The sequence below is a fragment of the Curcuma longa genome, chromosome 2 (assembly GCF_044706935.1).
Source record: "Curcuma longa cultivar G26 ecotype Majalengka, Jawa Barat chromosome 2, ITB_CL_G26_1.1, whole genome shotgun sequence".
Lineage (NCBI taxonomy): Eukaryota > Viridiplantae > Streptophyta > Magnoliopsida > Zingiberales > Zingiberaceae > Curcuma > Curcuma longa.
The window spans coordinates 4429964-4450624 of NC_133862.1; the positions used below are offsets into that span (position 1 = coordinate 4429964).

Sequence of the window (20661 nt, forward strand, 5' to 3'; positions counted from 1 at the left end):
TATGGATAATAATATGATCGGAGACACGCTTCGGTATCACGATGAATTATAATTTTTCGATCGAATTTCACCAGGGATGATCGTGAAGAGCAATCAATTGTACTTCCTTAAATATATTATTAAAAAGTACAATTGAACATTTTAAATAAGTCCTCAGATTCTTCCATTTCTTTTATTCCTCTAGATTGAGAGTTAAATGGAGAGATATATGGTGTGATCATTATTTTAATTGGAGTTTTATTAAAAAGATTATAATTCTTTAAATTTAATTGAAACTATATTGTATTGCTATTGTTTTTATTTTTTTTATCTAAAATGTAAATATATGTTAATCCATAGAATATATTTATATTCCTTCAAAACTAAATGTGGTAATTCTGTTGTTATTATTTCTATTATCAATTTAAACATATATCTTATTGAATTATTTTTATTTTTTATAATTCAATAATGTTAATATCCTAAAACATTTTTTCATTAAACTAGACCGTGTTTTATGAATAAATTAATTTTGAATTGTCATTGTTAAATTGAATATTAATCCTACAAATTTCATTTCATCCATTGTTATTAGATATGAAAGGAAATCAAATTTAAAGAAATCGATAAAATTAAATATCTTCCTTTTTGTTGTTGTTGTTGATAATCTAGGTATCTAGATCTTTACAGACCCAATTAATTCTGGACCAGATAATTTAAAAATGCTCATGTTAATTCACTCAACAATCTACTTCTACGGATTAAAATTTATTGTAAAACCTACCTCAAGTACCAGTTTGATTTCAAATTGTGATACTCTTTGAATCCATCAAATGTCTAACCGCTACATCATGTTAAGAGAGGACAGGGACGGATCTTCTCAAGGGCTATTCTAGGCTCTAACCCACCTTAAAGATTTTTTTATCTATTGTAAAAAAATTTTTATAAAAAAAATTTCACTATTAGATTATTACACATTGATTCTTTTTGTAAAAATTTTTTTTACTTAACCCACCTCTTCCACACCCAAAACCCAACCTATCTCCTTTTCCTGGATCCATCCCTGAGAGAGGGCATCTTCCTCTTCTATTTGCTTCTACTAATTGTTTGTACAATAGTTAGTTAAATACAACAATGCCGGGATAGCTCAGTTGGGAGAGTGTTAGACTGAAGATCACACTCACTGCACTATTATCCAAAAACAATTTGACTTCCATTAATTTTGTCCTCAAGATTTTCTTCCAAAGGTTTAGAATTTTCAATCACTCCAAAAGTTTTTCATAATAATATAGGGATGGGATAACTCAGTTGGGAGAGTGTCAAATTGAAGATTTGAAGATTGCATGTTCGATCCACACTCACTATAATTTTTGGATTCTTTTCTAATATTATCCAACAACAATTTAACTTCCCTTACTTTTGCATCCATGTGCCACAATTTTTGAATTCTTTTCTAATATTATCCAACAACAATATGACTTTCCTTCAAAATTTTCTTTCAAAGTTTTAGAATTTCAATTGACTCTAAAACTTTCTTATAACAATATGGGGATAGCTTAGTTGGGAGAGCGTTATTTGAAGATTGCCTCTTCAATCCTTGTCACTGTAATTATTTGATTCTTTTCTAATAATATTCAACAACCATTTGACTTCCTTTATTTTTGCCCACAAGATTTTCTTTTAAAATTTTAGAATTTTCAATCCACTCTAAAAGTTTCTCTTAATAATGCGGGGATAGCTCAGTTGGAAGAGAATATCTGAAGGTCGTGTGTTCAATCTGTCATAATTTTTGGACTCTTTTCTAATATTATCCGACAACAACTCGACTTTCCTTACTTTTGTCTACAAGATTTTCTTCCAAAGTTTTAGAATTTTTAATCCACTCCAAAAATTTCTCCTAATAATGTCAAGATAGCTCAGTTGAGAGAGTGTCAATCTGAAGATCCACGTTTACCGCAATATTTGGATTCTTTTCTAATATTATTTGACAACAATAAACTTCCCTTAGTTTTGACCGCAAGATTTTTTTCAAAGTTTTAGAATTTTCAATTCTCTCCAGAAGTTTTTTATATCAATGCGGGGATAGCTCAGTTGGGAGAGCGTCAGACTGAAGATTTGAAGGTCGCGTGTTCGATCCATGCTCACCGCAGTCTACTTTTGCCCACAAGATTTCCTTTCAAAGTTTTAGAATTTTTAATTCTCTCCAAAAGTTCTCTTATATCAATGCGGGGATAGCTCAGTTGGGAGAGCGTCAGACTGAAGATCTGAAGGTCGCGTGTTCAATCCACGCTCACCGCAATTTACTTTTACCTACAAGATTTTCTTCCAAAGTTTTAGAATTTTTAATTATTTTAAAAAATTTCTTTATGCGGAGATAGCTCAATTTGGAGGGTTGGAAGGTCTGTGTTCGATCCACGCTCACTGCAATTTATTTTTGCCCACAAGATTTTCTTTCAAAATTTTAGAATTTTCAATTTACTCTAAAGGCTTAAAGCTTTGTCATAATAATGTGAGGATAGCTCAGTTAGTTAGAAGAACGTCAAATTAAAGATCTAAAAATCGCATATTTGATTATGGATTCTTTTCTAATATTATCATATAACAATTTGACTTCTCTAATTTTTGGACATTTTTCTAATATTATCCTTCCAAAGATTTAGAATTTCTATCTACTCCAAAAAATTTTCATAACAATGCGATGATAGCTCAGTTGGGAAAGCGTTAGATTGAAAATCTGAAATGTGTGTTTGATCAATGCTCATCAAAAATTTTTATTCTTTTCTAATATTATCCAGCAACAATTTGGCTTCCCTTACTTTTGCTCGCAAAATTTTCTTCCAAAGTTTTAGAATTTTCAATCAACTCCAAAAGTTTTTCCTAATAACGCGGGGATAGCTCAGTTGGGAGAGAAGTGTTGGAACTTAGAGGTGGCTAGAGGGGGGGTGAATAGCCTTCTTTTCGAAATCGAGAGGTTTTCTCCTACAAATTTGTTAGTGCACAGCGGAAACAATTGCAAACAAATCGAAAAACTAGAAGACACAACAATATACGAGGTTCGGGGATAACTTGCCCCTACTCCTCGGCGTGTCCGTAAGGTGGACGAAGCCTTGATCTTCGGTAGATCAGTCCCCGGATGAATCTGGCTAATAACAACCTCCTTCTCGGTGGAGTTACCTCTCCACAATCAATCTCAAGGATGAAAACTTAAGTACAGAGATTAGAAGGAAGTGAAACTGAGGCTACTACAATAAGAACTTATAGCACAAGCCTCACAAGCCTGCCTCAATCAAATACGAAACTCGGACTCCCGAGAGCAAGAAGCTCGTTGCACCACCTCGGGCAGAAGAGCTTCAATGAACACCAAGAGAGCAGGAACACGAGAACAAGCAGGAGCGCACAGCGAAACTAGGGTTTTTCAGATTTCAGCGTTAACCCTCTTCTTCTTCCTTTCTTGCTTTTAAACTTCTTGCTTCAACGGCCTCTGAGTTCACCGCAGGATCAACCTGATCATCCTCTGCAGCTCAGATTCCACTTTTGCCTGAAAGCAAAGCGAAGCCAAACTCGACAATCCTGCACAAACTAAAGCAAGCTCTTGACCTTTCTTATTCTTGATCAAATTCGAACGCCAACCTGCAACTTCATCAGAGATTAGCTAAGCAATAAGAGATATAAGAGATAAGAGACTGTCAGATAAACAGAAATCAGAGCAGTCGATCAGAATAAAGTATAATCGATCAAGTGATCGATCAATTATCGTAAACTCTTCTCAGTAACGTGGGTAATCGATCAACCGATCGATTACCGCCTGCCTTAATCGATCGGGCGATCGATTAAGGCATGGTAATCGATCAACTGATCGATTACCGCGCGTAAATTCCATTTCTCTTTAACCCTGTTAATCGATCAACCGATCGATTAAACCTTAATTCCCGGAATTCACAGAAGGTCCCGTAGTCGATCACCTGATCGATTGAACTTTTGACTTCGATCCCAGAAGGTTCTGTAATCGATCATCTGGTCGATTACGACTTTAACTTGGATCACAGAATGTTCTGTAATCGATCATCTGGTCGATTAACCAAACTACCCTTGATTAATCGACTCACTGATCGATTAAAACAAGTTAGACTTTAAGTCCTAAATCAAAACACGATCAGGTTAGCTTGGATCTCACCCATGCTAACCACATTGGACTCTCTAGCCTATTCTGTTAACGATCCGGTCCGGAGGTAGATTATCGAATCTTCTCCAAACAAAGTTCGGTGCAGAGAACGAGCCACCGAGCCCTCTCTGACCTAGTCCGGAGAACGAGCTACCGAGCCCTCTCCGACTTCATCCGGTCCAGAGAACGAGCTGCCGAGCCCTCTCTGACCTAGTCCGGAGAACGAGCTACCGAGCCCTCTCCGACTTCATCCGGTCCAGAGAACGAGCTACCGAGCCCTCTCTGTCCTAGTCTGGAGAACGAGCTACCGAGCCCTCTCCGACTTCATCCGGTCCAGAGAACGAGCTACCGAGCCCTCTCTGACCTAGTCCGGAGAACGAGCTACCGAGCCCTCTCCGACTTCATCCGGTCCAGAGAACGAGCTACCGAGCCCTCTCTGACCTAGTCCGGAGAACGAGCTACCGAGCCCTCTCCGACTTCATCCAGTCCTCGATCAATCTGAACTTAAGTCTTATAAACTTAAATCTGTGCCAACATCAAAATAATAATCGGGACAAACTGCATCAACATACGGGGATAGCTTAGTTGGGAGTCCTGTAGTGTTCCTAATCACCCTTGTCATGGTACTTCTGCGTATGCATGTTATAGATCGCAAGAAACGGTGATTCTTCTGTGAATTTCTCTTTCTTAGATACATATCAGTCGGGTCAATATGCTGCATTTTAAATAAGGCGTCTTTTTTAAACGAGTGCGAGATTTCTCTGGTTAATGGGAGATTCCCTGTACAAACTACTTTTTTTTTTTTTTGCAGTTATACTTTTTCCTCGTACAAACTACTTTTTTTTCTTTTTTTGCAGTTATACTTTTTCCTCGTTAATCTTGGATATTTTCAATTTTCCAAGTGATTGGGGATGAATAGCTGATGGTGAATATTGGAATTTAGGTTGTCATAGGATGTTTGGTTATCTAGTGAGAGGACTTCTCTGGATATTGTTCGTGGGAAAATAATTCCTGCTCCCGGGGCATAGCTAAATTGGTTACGACATAACAGACTTACAGAAAAAGACAAAGGTTCGAATCTTGACGAAGTCAAACAATACCCTCCTGCGTAATGACTAATTGCAATTTCTCGATTTACCTCCTCACATATGATCGTAGAACCGACCGTGTGGAGCCGCTAAAGTGGCGGATTTCACCTTTTACAGAAGAAGTGGGAAAATAATTCCCAAAGATTCAGGCTTGACGGGCGGTAGAGAATCAAAAGAAGTTAAAATAAATTGGAAGCAATTTGAGACTCTAGAAAGAAAACCAACCACAAACAAATAATTCGAATTCAAGTTCTTTCCCAAGTTCAACTTCATCATTCGAATTTTCAATCCACTCCAAAAGTTTTTCCTAATAACGCGGGGATAGCTCAGTTGGGAGAGAAGAATCTGAAAGTCGCGTGTTCGATCTTCGTAATCTTTTTTAATATTATCCGAAATAATTTGACTTCCTTTACTTTTGCCCCCGCATGATTTTCTTCCAAAATTTTAAAATTTTCAATCCACTCCAAAATTTTCTCCTAATAATGCGGAGATAGCTTAGTTGAGAGTCAGAGGATGTAGTGTTCCTAATCACCCTTGTCATGGTACTTCTGCGTATGCATGTTATAGATCGCAAGAAAAGGTGATTCTTCTGTGGATTTCTCTTTCTTAGATACACATCAGTCGGGTGAATATGCTGCATTCTAAATAAACTAGCTTTTTTTTTTTAAAACTAAAATGTGATATCTTATGCCTTCACTAGACATAAGATACTAAAGCATTGAAACATATTCCACACCTGCAGAAGATGGCAGTGAATTCATACCTCCTGAAGATGGAAATCCCTCGTGAGATTATGCTTCATAGTTAATCCAGATTCACAAACAAATAGACACAGGCAGTCAGACTATCCAAAACAAGTTATCCAACTTTTGGAGCCTCCATTCTCTCAAAAACTAAGACTGCAAATATGCAACTCGCTTCGCTGTCATATTTCTCAGATGCAACAAAATTAATACAATCAACTTGGATCTAAGTGGACAGATGAAAAGGTTAACAGAGAAGAAACTTCCCATTAGATCATTAATTATGAGTAGATGGTTAATCCATGATTGTCGGAGAAATTATTTTCAAGAAACTAAGCAAAACAAAATAGCAACCCTCCAGGAGAAGCAAAATAGACATTGAGCCACACGAAGAGGCAATTGAATCCTGCATAGCTTTTTGTCGAGCAGCAGATGAAGGCCTATTTTGTCAAGCAGCAGATGGAGACCTACTTTTTCTTCCAAAAGCTAAAGATCCCATCTGCCAATGATCTCAAGTTGCTCCAGAAGCTTGTCGCCCTTGGTGAATCTCCTTGATTTGAACTCCTGATGTTTTCACTACAGAAAAGAAAATTAATGAGATGCATTCAGCAACTATTACTCTGAATATATGTGGCATATTATAGAGAAAATTAATGAGCAGCATCAAACCATTGTTAGAGTACTAATTGGGTTTTGTTAATGTGAGCCAAATTAAAACCAAAAAAGGTTAATTAGACTAACATAGACAGTTTGAAGTATTTTCTTTGCTGATTAGGGTATGTCCTATGGTATTGTTTGCAATTTTGCTCAACAGGCACACCAAGTGCAATAAGAACTTAGTAAGGGGCCCATGTATTTAAGCTGTCCTGACTTCAGAAAACTCAAACCACAGTCTGGAGTAAAGTTATTAACTCAAGGTAACTCCACGCATCATCTAGTAGTAAAAAATTTAACTAACAGGATAGTTTCTTTCAACTAGGTGGTTAGTTTGATAGATTGATCCCAGTAAAATGTTATAATGGCCAAAAATGGCATGGAGAAACCAAGCTTATTTAATCACTACAGAATCTTTTAGAGGACTATACAATATAGGTTATAGCATTGAGCCTGTATATCATTAATCAATCTTTTAGGGAATAGTAGAAGACAGTTTAGTTGGAGTTACACAGAAACTTTAACTGCAACTGGCAAACTAACAGAATATAACAATGACAAGTAACATGCCATTCTACCTAGCGAATTAGATAATACAGCTGCATTGTGCCTGACAAACCAGATAATAAAGCTGCAGTTTATGCAACTTTGAAGTGGATAGGGCGGATATCATGTAGACCTGCTATTTGATATACACCATCTCAACAATTTTTTTCTTCAGAATTATCAACATGAAAATATATTGGGAATGATGTATATTTGAGGATGAGGTACTTTCAAGAGTGCACTAACGCAACACCAGATAGGCCTATGTCTACTCACTCACATCAAGGATATATTCATATAAAAAGGAAAAAAGAGAGAGAAACAATAAGCAGTTACAAAAAACTGAAAAAGAAGACAGCAGCACGGGGTGTGTTAAGTCACCTGGGTTAGGTCATTAATGATATCGTTTGTGTATCAAGGTGAAGTTGGATTTGAGCTAAATATTCATATATATCATCGTATTTCTCTGGCTTGTATTTGAATGAAATTCTGAATCTTTCAACCCAAATTCTTAAGGCATTGGAATATATATAGTTTATTATTCTACAATTGTCAGTGTCTGCAAATACACTTAGGGGGCGTTTGATTGGGAATTATCATTCATAACCTTGGTTATCTGTCCAAGGTTATCGATGATAAAATTATTTGATTCAGGTTATAATCGATTCCCAAGTAATACAACATCACCGCCACATCAATAAATGGGTTATAATCCGGAAATGTGATTACCTTGATAGCTAAGGTTTTTTGTGATTCCGAAGGTTAACGAAAATTTTTTCTATGATTACCCTTCGATTTTAAAACTGAGTTAATTGAAATGTGCATTCAAACCTAATTGAAATCGAGTTAATTAATTTAATAAATTTTAATTAAAATACTTATAAATTTAAAACAGATAATTTATTTTAAATTTTTTAAAATAAAATTAATGAAATTATATTTATTAATTTAATGAATTATTTTATTAAAATATATATAAATTTATTTTAAATTTTAAAAATAAAATTAACAAATTATATTTATTAATTTAATAAATTATTTTATTAAAATAAAGTTAAAGAATTATATTTATTAATTTAATGAATTATTTTATTAAAATAATTATTAAAACGATTTATTTTATAATAATATATATAAATGTATTTTAAATTAAAAAATAAAATTAACAAATTATATTAATTAATTTAATGCATTATTTTATTATTATCATAATGAATTATTTTTTAAAATAAAATTAACAAATTATATTTATTAATTCAACAAATTGTTTTATTAAAATATATAAAAATTTATTATTAATTTTAAAAAATAAAATTAATGAATTATATTTATTAATTTAATAGATTAAAAATAATTAGTTTAATGAATTATTTTATTAAAAATATATAAATTTATTTTAAATTTAAAAAATATAAATAAATTATATTTATTTTTTATATATTATTGATTTATTATCATCGTTAATATTATTAATATTAATATTATTAATTTAATTTAATTTATTCTAAAAAATTGAATTAAGAGTAATATAGTAAATGTAATAAGTAAATGTTAAACTGGTTATGTTTTATTCCCTTCAAATAAATAAATTAAACCAAACAACATTAGATTATGTTTTATACCCCATAACCAAAATTATGTATGATAACTCGAACCAAACGTAGTTGGGGGTTATCATTGATAACTTTGGTTCTCTATCCAAGGTTATCGTTTGGTTCAGGTTATGATCGATTCTCCAGTAATGCAGCATTACTGCCACATCAGCAAATGGGTTATAACCCAAGAATGTGATTACCTTGGCAGCCTAAAATTTTCTAACGATTTCGAAAATTAACGAAAAAATTTTCCATGGATACCCTTCGATTTTAAAACTGAGTTAATTGAAATATACCATAAAACCTAAGAGCATCCACAACGCTCTCTCATTAATAACACCTGAATATTAATAAAAAAATAAAAAAATAAAAAAAATACATGTGAGGCCCACCTCACTGCCATGAACGCGTTCAAAAGTATTAACGCGTTCATGTGGACCCCACCACATTGTGTATTAACAATTACCATGGTGTTATTAACGCCCCCATTAACAGCATTGCAGATGCTCTAATTGAAACCAAATTAATTAATTCAATAAATTTAACAGAGATAATTTATTTTAAATTTAAAAAAATAAAATTAACGAATTATATTTATTAATTTAATAAATTATTTTATTAAAATAATTATTTTAACAAATTATTTCATTTTATATATATATATAATTTATTTATTTATTTTAAATTTTAAAAAAATAAAATTTAAGAATTATGTTTATTAAAATAAAATTTAACAAAGTATTTTATTATTTAACAAATTATATTTATTAATTTAATGAATTATTTTATTAAAATAATTATTTTAATAAATTATTTTATTAAAATATATATATTTATTTTTTATATATTATCAATTTATTATCATCATTAATATTATTAATATTAATATTATTAATTTAATTTATTCTAAAAATAAATTGAATCAAGGATAATATAGTAAATGTTAAATTAATTATGTTTTATTTCCTCCAAATAAATAAGTTGAACCAAATAACATTAGATTATGTTTTATATTCCAAAACCTTAATTATGTGATTACCTAATAATCACATAATCAAGGTTATGTATGATAACTTAAATCAAATGCACCCTTAAGGTTTATTACCTACAGGATACATGGGTAAACACATCCATTTGGGTAAACTCATAATTTTGATAGAACTGGCAAGGACCAATCAGGTTTTTGTCCTGTTTCAAATTCTCCTTCAGCCTATCCTGGCTAAACTCGACATGTATTTAATAGTTGTGTCCCCCCCCCCCCCCCCCCCCCCCCCCCCCCCCCCCCCCCCCCCCCCCCCCCCCCCCCCCCCCCCCCCCCCCCCCCCCCCCCCCCCCCCCCCCCCCCCCCCCCCACCCCCACACCAAAAAATGACCATCAAGTAGTGACTAACCCTAGTGGACCCAATCTGAACTGGTCGGAGCCAAAATCACAGCTAGTAAGGTTAATGCAGAAAGTTTGATCCTTCATTGTGCTGGCAAGTATAATGAGGACATAAAATATTTAATTCTTGATAGAGTAGCATCATGAACAAAAGAGCAAAAGGTAAGCTTACATAGGTTGCAAATCCTCCATATCTGTCCCCAGAGTTGTATCGGACCTTGCATGTTTAACTACTTTTTGGTTAGGTATGTCTGCTGAAGAGTCAATAGTGCTAATCTCTGTTTGGCAGCCTACAAGCTCTCCTGGAGGAATCTGCAAAGCATCTGCTTCAGTAACCACTGATGGCTCATCCTACAAACAAGTAATGAAAAAAATACATAAACTGTCAAGTGAGATTTCTTTGAACTTTTGGTATGAAAAAGTTCCAACAAAGAACATGCTGAATCGTTAGAATACAGGATGAGAAACAGGATATAAAAGTCAGGCAAGTAACTTTCAAATCCAATTCTAGCATGTATATAAGTGAGTGACTCTGCTTGCAAGAGTAAGGGCCTTATGTGGCATGGCAATGCTATCAGGATAGGTTGTTGGTTATATCCTTTGTAAATAACACTAGTAAACAATACCAGGACCTCCCCCACCCCCCAACTCTAGCATGCATATAGGTGAGTGACTCTGTTTCATATATCCTTACATAGTGTAACTTAATAAGACTATTAGTACTTGAATTTTACTTATTTTTCACTTTAATATGTGTTGAGATGAATCAATATAAGTTTGACTTCTATTATATTCTTTTTCTTAACTTATTTACATATAAAAAAACATAGCAATTAAATAATCAAGTGAACTAAACTTTTAGAGAAATAAACTAAAATAATGATAATAATCATAATAAGCTATGGTTTAATTGATCTTAACATGTTGCATAGATAATAAGGTGTGCAAAGTGTCAGCACAACACAATACTCATGGGCACAAATGACATAAGAGAGATTACCAGTATCAACCAAAATGAAATATTTTGACTATGAACAGTAGGAGATTTTGAACCATGATTAAAATAATACTACTTGTCATTAAAAGTTATGTTGAGCTTTAGAAATAAGAATTATTAAGATAAATTTTTTTATATAATCTATCAGGATGAACTGTGAACTAAAGCCATGTTAGAACTTCATGTTGATGTGAGTTCAGTTCATGCTAATGTGATTTTGAACTTTATGCTAACAAGGTCAGTTGGTGCTTATTAACTTGTCCTTAAATTGGAGGTCTCCACTCTCCCCTACTAAATTAAAGTGAGAAGGTTAAATTGCAGCAGAAAAAAAATTCATTTCAGATTACAAATTGCTAATAAAATTTGGATTGGCTCAGTTCATAAAATATGAAATTTCATTTCATTTCGGCTCCAATTTTGGTGAGTGGCACTGAAGATAACTAAAAAAGAGATTCAATATCTAGATTTATTAATTTTTTATATTTTATGTTAATCAAAACCTAATAATAACTAACCAAATGGCATATTTGTTGTTACTCAGTTGCATCCAAAGCTAACCAATTTCAGTTCAGTTAGATTCCCTTCACTTTGTACTGATTGCACACCCCTAAATAACAAGGAAAGAGAAAATCTTAACATTACCTGTCTGCCAATGTGATGTGCTGACTAAGATTTATTACAATTGTGATTTGTAAAAACACAGTTATGAAAACAAGAAGGGATCCTTGTAAGAATGAAGAACACTACAAGAATTACTAATTTAAAGATTGATATTGCAAATCATCCTTGGTCAAGGAATATTATATCAATCACTTTGAGACAATCCTGACAATCACCCTTAATCCTAAGAAAAGGAAAAAGAAACAAATAACACAAAATAAGCATAAATAGGGAAAAATGTATAAAACTGATGTTGAACACCTCTCTATATATATATGCTTGTATATATATGACATGATGTAAATGACCAGTCAAGCGGTAATCTGAATTCAAGTGATAAGGTTGCTTAGATGTCAGAATTCAGAAACATATCCAATATGTCAAACTCACTAAAAATATAAGTTGTGACACACCATTCTTCAGACCTGAAAAAAATTATACAGTAGAGATTTTCAGTAAAAACTTACTTTGGCCATAGTACTTGATTTCAATATTTCATCTGCGACAATCGCAGATGACATTGCTGCATCTGAAATTTGAGCACTGCCTTCTACTTTTCCTGGCTGCCTAGTCACTTTGTTGAAAGAAGCCAACTTAGCATTATACTCCAATTCTTGAACCAACTCTCTGATTACGTAATAAGACCCACCAACCTCCATTTTGACCTTCTGAATAGAAGGAAAAATTCCAGCATTCTGGGCTCTATACCTGTCATATCAACCAAGTGATAAATGAAGATATCAAATATTTCCCAAAGTTGCAACTAGAACATGATGCAACTTTAGCAAATGACATATAAAAAACCTAATTCGTTGACAATCAATATTCTCAAATGATAACAAGCAAGCCTGCTAGAGCTGTAAATTTATACACTGTAATGTTTGTCGAAAGTAGCCTATATGTAGAAAAGATTACTTCAGGAGGATTGATACAAGTAAAGATGTATGTGTCATAACCCACTAATTTTCAAGCCCTAGAGGATCTTGATTCACTCTTTAGCTCACACTCTTAGCTCATGGTCTTGGCTCATGATCCATCTTTTAGCTTCTTCCTTAAAACGATTCTAAATTTTTCCCTACAATGTTCCTATTTGAAAATTTTTCTAATCATATAATGTACACCATCCGATAGAATTGATCCTATCCGTCTATTCAAGAGGAGGATGCTCCTTTCCTTTATTTGTAATCATTCTCAAGAATAGTAAGCTTTCTTTACTTACTAGTCACTCAGACCCAATCTCTTAACTTTTGTTGTTTACGTCTCTAGCAAGTCACTCTTTGGCTCACTCTCTTAGCTCATGGTCTTAGCTCTTCTTCTACCTTCTTCCTTAGGATAATTCTAAATATTTCCCTAGAGTATTACTATCATGAAATATCACTTTCTAAACACATAATGTACACCGCTGGATTAAACTGATCCTGGCCATATATTTGGGAGGAGGATGCCTATAAATAGTTCATTTCGCTTCATTTATAATCATTCCCAAAAATAGTAATCCCTCTTTACTTATAATCTCTTAGATCCTGTCTAACTTATATTTTTTACATTTCTAACAAGTTAAACTTACTTTGCAACTTTACAGAGAAAAGCTATTTAAGTGCCATTGGGTGAGTGGTGCTAAAATCAAGCTCATGATAATAAAGTTCCCACCGTCCAACATCTCCATATTGTGCTCCAGAGCAATGGTGTCAGACATTGGAAATCAACCTTGTGAAGTATAGGAGCAGCACAAAAGGCAGACGCTGCAAGGCTAAAGGCAACGGAGGCTATTGAAGTTCAAGTTATTACCTTGGAGCAAGCTATCTCCAATGTGTATTCCACCATAAAGAAGGGTAATGCTGATAATTTGGAGGAAGATGTCTTTAAGATAAAGTCCATTATTGGTTCTCAGCTATACAATTCAAACGGGAGTTGAAGGTGGATTGAAGCTACCTTGCCACTATCCAAGAGTTGAATGATGGGGAGGATCTTGCTAGCTCCAAAGAGACAATATCGGAGGTGATACAAGTGGTGCTTGAAGCGTCCAAAGATATAATGTCGCAAGAACTTCCAAAGAAGCTTCCACCATTCCAAAGAAGCTTCCACCAACGCATGAGGTAGATCATCTGATCAACCTGAGCCAAATACTAAGCCATCTGTCATGGCACCTTATCACATGGCACCTCCTGAGTTAGTTGAGTTGCGGAAACAACTCAAAGACTTACTAAACTTAGGTTACATTTGCCGATCTGACACTCCATTTAGCGCCCTAGTCTTATTTAAAAAGAAGGATCTCAACGAATTTCATTATGGCCTTATCTAAGTCCGAAGGGTATAGAAGCCTCATGGTAATATTGATTGGCTGAGGAAGTATGTCACTTCCATACCTATCTCGTCAAATTGTGGTGAATCATTAAGGACATCCACAAAACATAGTAAGTGATCATGACTAGAAATTTTGGATCGACCTTTTCAAGTTATTGGGAATGGATTTAAATTTCTTTACAAGCTTTCATCTTCAAAGCAACAGACAAATTGAGTGCATTAATGAGCTACTTTTAACTTTACTTGAGGCATTATTAGAGCACTCATCAGTGAAATTGGGTGAAGTTGCTAGATGTGGTTCAATTCTCTTATAACCTATAGTGAATTGAGGCGACAAGTAAAAGTTCATTTGAGACAATGAATGTGCAACAACCTATGGCACCTAATATCGTCACCTCAACTTATAGAGGGAAGCAATCCATATGCTAGCCAAAGAGTGGGATAAGATATTTTAGGAATTTTCTAGACAGCCACCAAGAAAATGAGAAAATAAGCAAATTCAAAGAGGTAATATGTAGAGTTCAGGCAACACAACATGATATTTGTGAAACTCCTATCCTCAAGTCCTTGCAGAAAGAACTAAGAGGCTAGTGAGAACAAGTGAAGGTGGTCCCTTACCTGTTACATCATCAAATGTGTGGGTTAGGTATCTTACCAAGTCCAACTTCCACTAAAACTCAAATTCATCTCATCTTCTATGTGAGCATTCTCAAACCTTTTCACAAAAACCAAGAGGGCCTAAGAAGAGTCATTGCCACCTCCTTCAATAAAGATGTGGACTACATTGTTGCAGAAAGGTCATTCAAATAAGAGGGGTTCCAAACTAGAATTCATGATATAATAAGGCGAGTTAGGAATGAGAGGATGTCTTCTGACTATTCACCAAGCATATCAAGCACTGTAAGGAAGAGAATGCGCAGAGAAAGTCATGAGCTTAGGTGGGGGGAAATGTCATGGTTCACCAATTTTCAAGCCTAAGAGGTTCTTAATCCACTCTTTAGCCCACACTGTTAGCCCATGATCTATCTTCTACCTTCTTCCTTAGGATGATTTTAGATATTTCACTAGAATCTTCCTTTCATGAAAATATCTGATATTTTATAGGAATTTTCACATAATGTACACCCGTTTGTTTGGGAGGAAGATACTTATGAATCTCTTTTCCCTTTATTTATAATCATCCTCAAGAATAGTATTCTCGAGCCCTCTTTACTTGCTACCCTCTCAAGCTCTCTCAATCACTTTTAGTTTCCCTCGTGTAAGTCTCTAGTAAGTTAGGCTCACTTAGCAACTTTGTGGGGATAGGTTGTTTAAGTGTCACACAAGTGAGTGATGCTACAATCAAGCCTGTGATATATGTCTGTCTTTAGCCTATCCAATCTTATATCTATATTGTTTAATTGACAACAACATGATCTAGTTGCATCAGACTTAGATTTAGGTGATTCTTAGAAAACAATCACAAACCAATGGTTCTAGGCAACTTTGTTTTACAAAAGAATAAAAGAGAATCCAGAAATGAATGAAATTGGATGTGGAGATTGAATGAACAATCTAAGACTTCATTTGAATGATTATCTTACTTTCCAACGAAAGACTCCACTAGAGCACGCCTTTTTTCTTTAGATATCCTCTTTCCTCTTTGTGATTTACATGAAATAGAAGGAACTGATGCAGCAGATGAATTTCCATGACTAATGGGACTTAGCTGGTATGATGCACTAGATGAGCCAATGGAAACTGCAATGATTTGAGAAAGACAATCATTTTCACCAGCAACAAGAAAGGAATTATCATGTGAACATAAAGACAAAATCCTTTTTTTCATGAAATATACTCTTTTTTGTTCATAAATAGATTAAATAATGAAGAAATTGCAACAGAAGGGATTTCAAGCAGCCTACATCTATAGTTATTTAGAGATTGAAGTAGTAGTCAACAAGCTTCTTTGTTTTATACGTGAAAGTAAAATAAAATTGCAGGAATGCTTTGGATTAAAAGAATTTTTCTACTTGCATACTCAGCCAGAAAATCTAAATTATCTTCCTTTTTCATGTGATGCAACAGAAACATAGAATTCTAAGTCTAACAGAGCATTGATACAGACATTGGAAACCAATACCAAGATGATAGGTAAGAAACAGAGAAGCTTTGTCGATTAAATGAGATAAGAACTTCACATTGTTTCTTCAAAACCTTAAATTTTCCGATATAAGAATTAGATATCTTGTTCTTAATGTTCAGGTTGCTAGTACCGAATGAGTGCCTTAAAATTGCCACAGCAAAGCTACCAATCATCAGGTGAAAGAAGAGAAGGACTACTTCAATACCGCTTTTCGAGGAAGAGAAAGAGGAGGCTTGGGAAGAAGAGAGGGCGAGTCGTCTCAAAGCTGACTGCATCTGTGCTCCTCGACGAGTGGCACATGAAGATCATAGAGCAGCGGTCTTAAGCTGAAAGAGCATCAGCATGAGAGCACAATGACGATGAAGATCCACGCCGGACAAGAGACTATCGCCTGCCGCCGACCGGAGTTGCCGTTCGCCGCCGCTCGTGGAGGGAGAACGATTCACGAGAAGTAGTTAGGGTTTGGATGCAGCTCCCGGTTTCATACGGACGACTTCAAACACGGTTCGGTTTAACCCAAGTGAACCGGTCCTACGGACGTGGAAAGAATATAAATATATTTAAATAATAAAATGACTGTGTTAAGTATATTTTAAATGAGTTGTGTTATTTATATTATTAAAAGATTACATATGATATATAAAATAATTGTATAAATATTAATAAGATATGAGATTGACAAAATTTGTTATATCATATGAAAATTAATTGTTTAAAAATAAATTTTCTACTTAAAAGAAATTATTTATAACAACTCATTTATATATTTTGATTATATCATATCATCTTTATATTTGTCTCAATCGGATCCAAAATAACAATTATAATTTTATTTAAGTAAATAATGTATATCTGGTCCCGTAGCTCAGTTGGTTAGAGCGTTGGTCTTATGAGCCGAAGGTCGCGGGTTCGAGCCCCGCCGGGACCAGCATATTAGAGTTTAATAAAACAAATCTGAGTATGAGTAATTTTATTTTATGTTTTTTGAATTTTTTTTTACACATTTAATGATGACCAGCCTATTTGAATTTAATAAAAACCAAATCTAAGGATGAGTAATTTTTATGGTTTTTATGTAAAAAAAAAGGTTTTTGTTTACCCATTTAATGATGACGAGTACCTGTTGGTAAATAACGTTTATTATATTTGTTATATAAAAATGTTTTTTATTCATGATTTGTTATAAAAAAATGTTTTTACCCATTTAATGAAGATTACCTGTTGGTTTGTGTTTTGTTTTTCTTTTCCTTTTTATTGTCAATTTCTGTATTAAAAAATAAATGAGCATTTTACCAAATTACTATATCTTTAGTTACTTTTTATCAAATCCACGTACGCACGTTCATTTTTTACCCAATCAAAATCTATTTTATTTTTCTTCATGTAATCGTGAAGTTGTAGAATTCTTAAAATATATATTCAATTTTCAGATTTGTTAAAGTATACATTTGTTTTTCATTTTACCTTTCTCAATATCATTTTAGTGTTATTTTCAAAAGACAACCTCACTTTGATGCTTCATAAAGGCTATGATGTGGTGTTGTATTTAAAAATTAATATCAAAATGGTATTGTTCTTTAAAAATCAACATAACAACGGTATTGTTTTTTGAAATTTAACATCATAGTGATATTCTTTAAAAATCATTACCACCAATACCACAATGGTATTATTCTTTAAAATCAACATCATAATGATTGACGGTGTTCTAATCAAATACCACGGATGATTAAGTCACTAGTCAATAAACGACTCAACATGTGCAACCTCCTAGATGAGCTCGATGAGGAAGATGATGAGAACCTGAAACACACTTCAGAAAAATGTTAGACTGGTGCCGAGGAGTCTCGGCAAACCACTCTAACACTCAAGTTAGAATTCTTCCGAGAAGGAATGAAGTGTAGACAAAAAAGAATATGATGGTAGAACTAGAGTCGAACCTCAAATAAGACTGTGTGTTAGATTTTTTATAGCCCGCTCAGGGCATCTTCACGTCAAATCGGATGACACCATTATAGAAACCTACGAGGAGACCAAATCTGACAGTCGTTTCCTTTTGACCTTGTATGCAAAAAAAAAAAAGGTATCCGAGCTAGGAGACCATGTTTGACAACCTCATAACCGCTTGTTCATTCTTGAATCGCCTTGTATTCGCGAAAATATTCGTGTTCCTCCTTAGCAGGCCCATATAAGACAGTAATGCATAGAAGACGTAAAAGTGGAGCCCAACACAGAGCCAGCTGAGGTGGCGTAGTTGAGATGAGGCTTCGGGACCGAAACGAGACTTGAGACCGAGATGCCCGAGACGGTAATACCGAGATGACCGAGACGAGGCTTGAAATCAAGATGGCTGATATGGCAATACCAAGATGGCCAAGACGAGACTCGAGATCGAGATGAGACTTTGAGGTCGAAATTATTTTTGGAGACAGAGTGGTCGAGACAGGATTCGAGATTAAGATGGTCGAGACGACAATACTAAGATGGCCGAGATTCGGGACTAAGATGATCAAGACATACGACAATACCGAGATGGCCGAGATCGAGATTAGCGAGACCGAGATGGCCGAGACTGTTTTAGAGACCCAAACGAGGTCCAAAACTAAGCTCATGCTGAGCCCGAGGTGTGGTCTAAGCCGGAGGCGATATCTATCTTATCTTGGTGGTCATCAGTTCTCTCGAATTCATATTAATCAGTCTTGTCAGTTCAGCGTAAATCTTGACTCTCATTTGACTTTGACGGAATTACACATATGACACTCGGGAAGAATAAAATGGAAAACACAGGTACCCTTTGAAAAATAGCCTCTTGAAAATTCCAAGACTTTCTTCCCTAACTTCCTGTCTATTTATGTGTCAACCCAAATCTCAATCCTTTAGGCTACTAATTAAATCTTCACCAACAAATTAATATGCAATAGCTAATAATAAATTGACCACAGTGGCAGATTTGATTCTTATTATGAAAAACACTTATCTTTCTCATCATAGATTTCATACATATTCTCACAAAAGGATAAAAATCCAACTGCAACGCAGAATTAATTTAATTTATCTGGAAAAAACCAACGAATTACAATCAGCTTAATTCGATCGATCAAATCAAATATATATTGTTGCTTCACGAACGCTAGCTCTTCATCCAGGCTACGATGCCTCCGCTGCCGCTACTCCAGCTTCGGCTGCCGCCGCCGCCGCCGCCTCCTCGAGGGCCGGCGAGTCCTCCGACGACCTCCTGGAGCTGCGCTTCATGGAAGCGTTCTTGGTGAGCTGACTGTAGCTCCCCGTCTCCTTGAACAGCTGCGAGAAGTGGTGCTTGCAGTAGAGCACACCTTCGAGCGCCGCGTACGACGACGCCGTCAGCATGCAGCCGCCTTTGAAGCACCTGAAGCACGTCTTGTGGTATATCTCCCCCTCCACCGTAATCTGCGTCACCCAAACAAACAGAACTAATCAATCTCGATCCAGTCGCTTTACGATCATGCAATCAGATCGATCGACGTGCCTTCTCCAGGGGGTACGCCGTTTTGTTGCAGCTGGCACATCTGTCTAGAGTTCCAGAGAACATGGAAGACACCTTGCTCGGAGTCCTCGTCTGCAAATTAAATTCAATATTATTCAGCAAATTAACAATCAATTAACCAGCGAATTCAAGGTTCAGATTATTACAAGTTCCTTCTCTCCAGACTTGGAACCTGAAGACAGTAACTTCTGGCTGCTGTAGCTGCCAGTCACCTTGTACATCTGCTCGAAGTGAGGTTTGCAGTAGAGGACGCCATGTACGCAAGAGTAATTACTGATCTGCAAAGAATTTTTAAATTAATGATTGAGTTAATTAATTAAGCTCGATTATATATATATTATTAATATTACAGAAAGAGTTCCTTTGCAGTGGCTGCATCTGAAGCAGGTCTTGTGGTAAGGGACGCCATCAGCGCGCACTAGCTCAATGAAATGGACAGTCTTCTCGCAGGCCTTGCACTTGTCCTGGGTTCCACTGAACGACATGGCGATCGACGAACCTCGACAGGAGATATCGATAAAATTAAGGTATGTCTAAATTTGTGATCGATGTAATTAGTTTTTCTGCAGCTCCCTCTCTGCCATTGGCGTGGTGCAGATGAAATAATTAATGAACAAGGTGGAATAATGGAAGAAGAGGAGAGGAAGAGGGAAGCATGAGGTGAGGCCTTTAATTAAAGAATGAGAATGAAGGAGGGTCCTAATTAGTCGGTGAAGGAGGAGGAGAGCAGGGGAGGAAATTAAAGGTAGGGAAAATTCTGCAGTGGAGGGATGCATGCTCATCTCTAAACGTGGAAAGGCTGCTGAAACACATGCGCCATGTGCGGGAGGCCACCAGAGAGATGATTTCTTCTTCGATAATTGAATTAGATAATTGAATTAAGGAGTTTCAGGATCTCATGGGA

General features: G+C 35.2%; 2 protein-coding genes and 3 non-coding genes across 6 annotated transcripts; 3 read left to right on the forward strand and 2 right to left on the reverse strand.

The window, feature by feature from the left end:
- The first annotated feature begins 2055 nt into the window (after positions 1-2055).
- TRNAF-GAA (transfer RNA phenylalanine (anticodon GAA)) lies at positions 2056-2128 on the forward strand. Its single transcript has one exon. It is a non-coding gene; the product is annotated as a tRNA-Phe (tRNA).
- Positions 2129-2204: 76 nt separating this feature from the next.
- TRNAF-GAA (transfer RNA phenylalanine (anticodon GAA)) lies at positions 2205-2277 on the forward strand. The gene has a single exon. It is a non-coding gene; the product is annotated as a tRNA-Phe (tRNA).
- Positions 2278-6170: 3893 nt separating this feature from the next.
- On the reverse strand, positions 6171-16693 carry LOC141822067 (uncharacterized). Of its 2 annotated transcripts, none has more exons than XM_074709487.1 (5): positions 16440-16693; positions 15693-15849; positions 12273-12513; positions 10321-10460; positions 6171-6548 (listed from the first exon to the last, which is right to left on the reverse strand). In XM_074709487.1, exons 1-5 carry the CDS (start codon positions 16507-16509, stop codon positions 6440-6442), a joined length of 717 nt encoding a protein of 238 aa, XP_074565588.1. In that variant the 5' UTR covers positions 16510-16693; the 3' UTR covers positions 6171-6439. The 2 variants fall into 2 exon arrangements, with proteins under 2 accessions (XP_074565588.1, XP_074565587.1); XM_074709486.1 differs by having other exon boundaries at positions 10321-10499.
- A 395-nt stretch (positions 16694-17088) lies between these two features.
- Positions 17089-17162, forward strand: TRNAI-UAU (transfer RNA isoleucine (anticodon UAU)). The gene has a single exon. It is a non-coding gene; the product is annotated as a tRNA-Ile (tRNA).
- A 2219-nt stretch (positions 17163-19381) lies between these two features.
- Positions 19382-20242, reverse strand: LOC141821439 (LIM domain-containing protein WLIM2b-like). Its single transcript, XM_074708870.1, has 4 exons — positions 20108-20242; positions 19904-20035; positions 19740-19829; positions 19382-19660 (listed from the first exon to the last, which is right to left on the reverse strand). The coding sequence occupies exons 1-4, from the start codon at positions 20240-20242 to the stop codon at positions 19382-19384; spliced, it is 636 nt and encodes a 211-aa protein (XP_074564971.1).
- Between the last annotated feature and the right edge of the window lie 419 nt (positions 20243-20661).